The 7,171-nt window shown below is 33.3% G+C and overlaps 2 protein-coding genes across 2 annotated transcripts; one reads left to right on the forward strand and one right to left on the reverse strand.

Annotated features, from left to right (window-relative positions):
• Window positions 1-486: 486 nt before the first annotated feature.
• Window positions 487-1,667, forward strand: TRIADDRAFT_25670 (uncharacterized protein; the record flags this gene model as incomplete). Its single annotated transcript, XM_002112425.1, has 3 exons — window positions 487-616; window positions 1,110-1,239; window positions 1,577-1,667. 3 exons carry the CDS (start codon window positions 487-489, stop codon window positions 1,665-1,667), a joined length of 351 nt encoding a protein of 116 aa, XP_002112461.1.
• Window positions 1,668-3,224: 1,557 nt separating this feature from the next.
• TRIADDRAFT_63958 (uncharacterized protein) lies at window positions 3,225-6,819 on the reverse strand (the record flags this gene model as incomplete). Its single annotated transcript, XM_002112862.1, has 5 exons — window positions 3,225-3,947; window positions 4,044-4,188; window positions 4,408-4,559; window positions 4,967-5,066; window positions 6,637-6,819. The coding sequence occupies 5 exons, from the start codon at window positions 6,817-6,819 to the stop codon at window positions 3,631-3,633; spliced, it is 897 nt and encodes a 298-aa protein (XP_002112898.1). The 3' UTR covers window positions 3,225-3,630.
• Between the last annotated feature and the right edge of the window lie 352 nt (window positions 6,820-7,171).

Raw genomic sequence — 7,171 nt, forward strand, 5'->3', positions numbered from 1 at the left:
ATTCTTTCGGAATCATTCTATAAATGCAATTGTCTTATTGTGCTAAAAATGATAGTGATGTGATGATAATACATGCATGTTGTAATCTCTTAGAACTTTACTAATTCTTCGACTACAACTGTGCTGTTGAATATTGTACACTAGTCTACAGTACAGTATAAGAAATTTCCTTATAAAACTTCCCCTACCCGCTATTCACATATACCGTACGCAATACTAGCGCGTTAAAGCCCGAGCTATAGAGTTTATACTGTTGACATCAATTTTGATATGCTACAGACGTATATCACTATTTAGATTAGTTTTTACTGCAATAAGAACTGTACATCACACATGTCCCACAATGACTAAAGTCTTTCTGATAAATGTTACTAGACTGTATATCGTTTAGTCCCTTAGAAATGATATGATACAATAACATCTTTAACTTGTTGATTTATTGTACTTCACATGTTTGTAAGTGATACTAACGGAAAGAGCTGACGTATGACTTCTATTTTCTGCCTTAGGGTTACTATTAATTTTGTTGAGCGTGATGGTGAAGTAGTCAGTGTCAAAGCTAAACTTGGAGAGACGCTACTCGATGTTGCAAAAGATTACGATATTAGCCTGGAAGGTCTGTTTGCTAATATTTGCCATACTTTGCTTAGATCAGAAATACTGTAACACGTACATAGAGGCGTGTTCCTTCTTGATTATAATATTCAGATACACAAATTTGCAAGAACTGAATATCTAAATGCAACTATATCTGTTTCTACTTCTTATAATTCTGGCGTGCACACGGTATAGTAGTAAGTGTGATACAATACCAGTTCCATGCTAACTCAAATTCTGTACTGGACTCTTGCGTTTGACATAGCTGATTCTGTAATTCTAAATCGATAACGTCAATTTTTATTAGATGGCTATTTACGTAATCCTATTCTATAATACCATCATTTACTATTTAACAATGATTAACTAATATAATACCAATATCGAATGACATCATTTAATGGTGCCCTAAATAACAAATCCACAATGTGCCTAAATTCTACTGTGGAATAGACCTACGTGCTAACCATGGTGCTCATTAATAGTTATGCTACTTTCATAATATTTGATAGGTGCTTGTGAAGGAACTTTAGCGTGCTCGACATGCCATCTCATTCTTAAACCAGAAATATATGAAACTTTACCTGAACCAACTGATGAAGAATTGGATATGTTGGATTTAGCTTTCGGACTTAGTGATACGTACGTATTGGATAGCAACAGAAATAGGATAAATTTTAAGACTTACTATGTAATAGTCCATCTTTCATGAAACTAAACCAATGTCTAGCACTTATTGCAATGAATAAATAGCCTATATTCACCGATAAGTTTGAAGTTTTAATCATAAAACGCCTAATTTTCTTTGCACCAAGTACAACACATTACCAGTCAGACAAGATTGTGTATCAAATTTAAACGATATCATATTTCAACCTATGATACTGTGTATTAACGGTCGTTCTAAAGTATAGTTTTTCTTTTAGTTTATAGCTCTGATCGCTATCATGGTGAAATAAGTGCTTCATTTATCTTTCAGATCCCGCCTAGGATGTCAAATTACTATTACCCAAGAAATGGATAATATGACAGTAGAAGTTCCTAAGGAGTCTTACGACGTGCGACAGTAAAGATTAACTAGTCTTCAGTTGGGCACTGTTACGGCCATAATTGCGCTGTAATTATTTATAGCGATAAAAATTAATAGCTGATATAAATTATACGTTTATAAAAAATATACTGGCTAGATTATCACATATTAGCAAAGTAAATGTGATCAGTATTCTGCTTGGATAAAATCTTGCAACTTCAGATGTTACTTGTTAATTATTTGACATTTTCGACATTGTGAATGCTTGATATCTGCTAAATATTTCTTTCTATACATCTAGATGTCCGTAGTTACTTAAAATATTTAAAGTTAATGCTATGGTAGTATCTATTTCTAGAGTAACGCCCCTGCTCCTTAGATAGCAATCTACGAATGTTAACTAGAGCTTAGAACTCATAAAATTTTTAAAAATTTTTATAATCTTATTACAACCGAGTATGTCTGTGAAAAATTAACGTTGTATGCAGTATCTTCGTGAAACAAGTAAATACCATTTCAATTACTAATTACAATTTGTTCCATCTACATGATAATATAACTGAATAATATATTTCGAATATGGACTTAGGATTGCATTAATATGACAGCAGCCGTGTTTGCTAGTATTCAAGTACAAAAATTTGTAAAATTTTCAACCAACCTCTTAGTATGTGTAATAATTGACTTATCCTGAGGTTTCGATCAGTGTATGTGCTGTATTTTCTGTAGTACCTATTTCTAGGCGCCTTATTCTTCGCCATAAATGCTATTGAAAATCAACCTACGCCGTCATCACAGCCTTTTCATGGAAAATTGTTACCAAACTCCGAAACTTTGATGTCACTCAGTATTTACTTCTGCTCTAAAAATATTTTAAAACCTATTATCACTAAGCAGTTTAGTAAACTAAATTGAATTAATTAACAAAACATTTAACAACAGCTTATATTATCATATTGTACTACAATCAGACGTATACATGCACATTGTATGCAAATCAAAGGTGGTTCATAATATTTCACATACAAATTACAATCAAAGGCATTCGAGTTTGAAGCACTATTAGGGCGACTAGATTTAAGGATACCATCACTTCAATAAACTCGAAATACACACGCTAGTCTAGGCTGTAGAGCAAATTGCTAGCAAAACTCCATTAATTAAGAAGTAATTCTATATACTACACTGTACTGTTCGTCAACTCTCACATGTACAGTTCTATGTACTGTACATTGTACAATGAAATTCCTGTTCCGCCCCTGTTACTGAATCAAGGCTGATACAATTTGTGACTACTTCAATCACTCAATTTATATGAGGAATCCTTCGTATCGATAGTACAATCAAGATTATATAGGAGTATAGCCTAGTAAACACATGAATACGTGATATAACTAATAAATGAGTATTTGAGATTGAACTCGTAACTGAGTAGCCTCAAGTAGCCACTTGATTTGATCAATTTCATTTTAAAATTGTCAAACTAGCCAGCACTGACAAGCCAGATGCAGACTAACCCTTTACGACGCCATTAATTCTTTTTTTACGGTAAAAGCGATACTGTTTCATGTTAAACATTTATTATGATAGTTATGTCATAAGTTACAGCTTAATAGGTCACTCTGCCAATTGGCATTTAGTGAAATACAATACATAACCAATGATTCATCAATAATTGTTGCCAACTTATCACTATTAACGATCAGAAAATTAAATTAGCAAATAATTCCACTTCACAGAGTTCAGGAAAACAATAACAGAAGCCAGAATTTTAATTATGAATATTAAGTAAAGTCAGAAATTATTCTGATAGTTACATACAATCAGTAATAAAATGCATAACCTTATGATAAGAAAGAAAGCCGTAATTGAGATTATAGTAATCAAGAGCAACGTAAGTTCTAGTCAACTATTAAATTATGATCGTGTGAATTATGCCAAGTTATAGGTAACCCAGCATGTGGTGAACGTAGCGCCATACATGCATTACATGGATTATTAGGTTAAGCGATAACGACTTCTTCGAAGGCTTGCTTTACTTCTGGCTTATTTTCTAATTTTTCGGGCTTTTCGGGCTTTTCTGGTTTTTCAGATTGTTCCATATTTGGGTTATAAACCAGCTTAACATTATCAACATATGTTTGCTCGGCAGAGCGGCTACTGCTTGATCGACAACATAATTTATATAAGCCGAAGAGTATCAGTAAGGCCAAGAAGCCAGATCCGACATAGATAGCAATACGAGCGGGCATTGGTAATTTTTCAAAAGCATTAACAGCCTCCTCAGGGAAGGTCTCGGGTCTAGATTCATGATCTTTGTCTACAAAGAAAGAAAAGTATTATAATAGAAGATGCGACAATAAAATCGAAGTAATGAACTTTGAGCGAAGTGAAATACGGTTAATCTTTAGCAGACCTCCATTATATGGACGATCGTTTCCAGGATTTCTGTGATGAATCTCACTGTCTTCTGGTTTCTTATCATGGAGTCTATAATAAACAAATTTATTTCCACGACATCCCAATTCCAAGATCATTTCCTTAATGTTAATCTGAGTAACCTATGATAATTAATTAGTAAAATTGGAAATTAGCGTTCCTCCCGACAGTATCACTTGCGAAATAAGTTAGCAAAACTGAAATTAGTACAATTGCAGTATAAATAAAAAGCAGAAAAAGTTATCGATTCCTTATTGCTATGGCATTGTTCAACCATCAATCGTCAAGCGAGTATAGTATTGACGATTTCAAATAATTATATCCATTGCAATATATCGTACCTTATTTCCATCAACCGATATGATTTGCTGTTCTAAGAATAATCGGCTGCTCTTCTTCCAGCCTTGCCTATAGTAACGTCTATTGGCCAAGACTCGCACCAAAACTGGAACACGACGCTTATTTATCTCATTTTTCTGCGGGTTAATATCAACTATGAAACAAAGTACAAACTATTAACATATTTTACGACAGTCAAATAAGCACTTAACACAATAGCACTACAGAGTACTGTTTATAAAATTTCACCTTTTAAGTAGGCGCTAAATGAGGTATAATCAATAGCTAACTTGATATTATAGTGATTTTACTTTAGCGATACCTTTGACGGTAGTAAATGCGACTGTATAGCACATGAAGTATTGTATCACTGCCACACACGATTAAATTGTCTCGAAAGTATCACATATTACAGTATGTAATATTATCTAAATCTGGCTTCACTCAAATACGGTACTCTATTTCTATTTTTAATTATATTTATATCTATTTAGTCCTAATTCTGATTATTGTTATCTATGAGTGGTCAGAGAGCACTACTTGTCATTGGAGATAACTTACCAACAGTAGCTGGAGTTTGAAAAGACATTACAGTCGATGTTTGGATAGGTATTCCATTAACTGAAATTCTTCCATCTTTGTAAACGATCTTTAAATCAACCTAAATCCAGGAACATCAGAAATATCATGCAATACCTACATATATGAGTTATTTATATTAAATTTAATTAAAAAGTAATTACTAGTACAATTCAAGTTTATACTATTGCAGTAACGCTAGAGCATACACATCATGCCCCGTTCGCTATATCGTTACCATTGTAAAACTATTTCATCACTACATCGGAAGCAACGGCTAAGCATAGCTGATCATATTCTAATACTGGAATAAGCTTTACGCGTACATAACACATATACAACTTTTTAATGCAGTACAACCGACAGAGTCGACTGAAAAAGAAGCAGATTTTAGTCATTTTTTTATTTTTATTTACCTAGATATTCATCCTCGATCTTAATTAATAATCTTTAGTAAATACTTTAATATGTATCGTTAAAAAGATAATGTAGATTGATGAAAGAGTTGGTCATCGATATTCGTAGGCGATAACAGGAATTTTAAAATTTCAAATTTTTCCTACTCTCTTCTCAGCTAAACTCAGATGTTTCGTTCAGGGGAATCAAGTCCCCTGCGCAACGCACAACTTGGGTAATTTGCAAATTTACGTCTAAAGTACAGTATAATTGTTTTCCTTATACAATATACTGTACTGTACAGTGCAATATAATACCTACTGTAGTATGCAACTACGGCAAGGTTTCAACTTTGAATTCCAATTTTGGATAATTCAAAGGGTCAAAGATATAAACAGCAAGCGAGCAGACATTAACAAAGGCATCAACAATAAAAAAAAACATGAATCTTTAGCCTCCTAAATCAAACGATAAAAATAAATAATAATACCCAAAATTGTGGACTAAATTGAATCAAACGAAGCCACCAGACTTGTTACTTTTAAATGGTCGACGACACATATACTGTACAGTAGACTGTTAACTGTAAATTAATTAATAAAATCAATTCAATGCAATCCTGAAGACCATGTGAACTGTACCGTACGGAGCCATTCGGTAAAGTACCAACCACAGTCAAGCGGATGATAATTATAATATGATAATAAAATACTGTACTGTACTGTCGATTTTTTTTTTTTCTCATTCGATCTCTTTCGCGTTCAAAGCTAAAATTATAGTATAATTAAACAACTTTTTTTTCAAAGCCACTCTACCAAAGAACAAATTCAAATCTTAGGATCAAACCCGATTTCGTATCTTACAGCACATTGACGTAGTTGATATTACTTTATTTGATCATATTGAATCCGTGCACATTGAAGATTATTAAAATAAACTTTGAGCAGTAGAGTAAACGTATGTTCAAGTTGCGGGATAAAAAACTTTCGCGATATTTTTATCATGTCTAGTGGAAGATTTACTTTCACTCTATCGGTAAATGGATTGGTACGAAAAGTAATGATGATTTTTTTACGCGTATATATTGTACTACAGCCAGCCATTGTATCGTCAACATTAGGAAGAAAAAGTGGCTCAGAGCCTCCGATGGATCGTTAGTTCGTTACTCATTTTACATTTAAGATACTGTATAAGAACAGTAATGTTTTTCTGTCATTGCATTGGCTACTATACTGTATTTGTATTCGTTTGCTTACTTTCATCCATTTCTCATCTTGAATGCCCTTGGAATTTAACTTGACTTGAACTTCTTTAACATCGATTCTCAAGACTTCACCATCACGTCTCATCAATTTACCCTTATTATGATATCCATGATACTTGTGAGAAAACACTTGCTGGCAAACTAACGCCAATACCAAGCAAAATAAAATCTTCATCATTCCCTTTTCAATCTTGACTGGGTTGAAAGTACGTAAGCATAAACTAAAACAATTTCTGACCAGTGCTTGCCTGTACCACCTATTTAAAGTCTGGTCAAACCTCAATAATAATAATAAAACAACAATAACAATACAGAAACATTCGGTAGATAGTTGTACGAGGTACAGTATGCAAATTACCGCCGTCTGCTGATAACAAATAAACACCTCTAATCAATTGTTGTACGGTACTGTACCACAGTACTTTATCGGCGTATTGACGTCACTCTACTGCACAATAAGGACTTGAAGTTGATTGGACGAATAGACTAGACGATTCAATGACTGTAATGACACTGATTATACATAC

Source organism: Trichoplax adhaerens, genomic scaffold (genome assembly GCF_000150275.1).
Source record: "Trichoplax adhaerens TRIADscaffold_5 genomic scaffold, whole genome shotgun sequence".
Taxonomy (NCBI): Eukaryota; Metazoa; Placozoa; class Uniplacotomia; order Trichoplacea; family Trichoplacidae; genus Trichoplax; species Trichoplax adhaerens.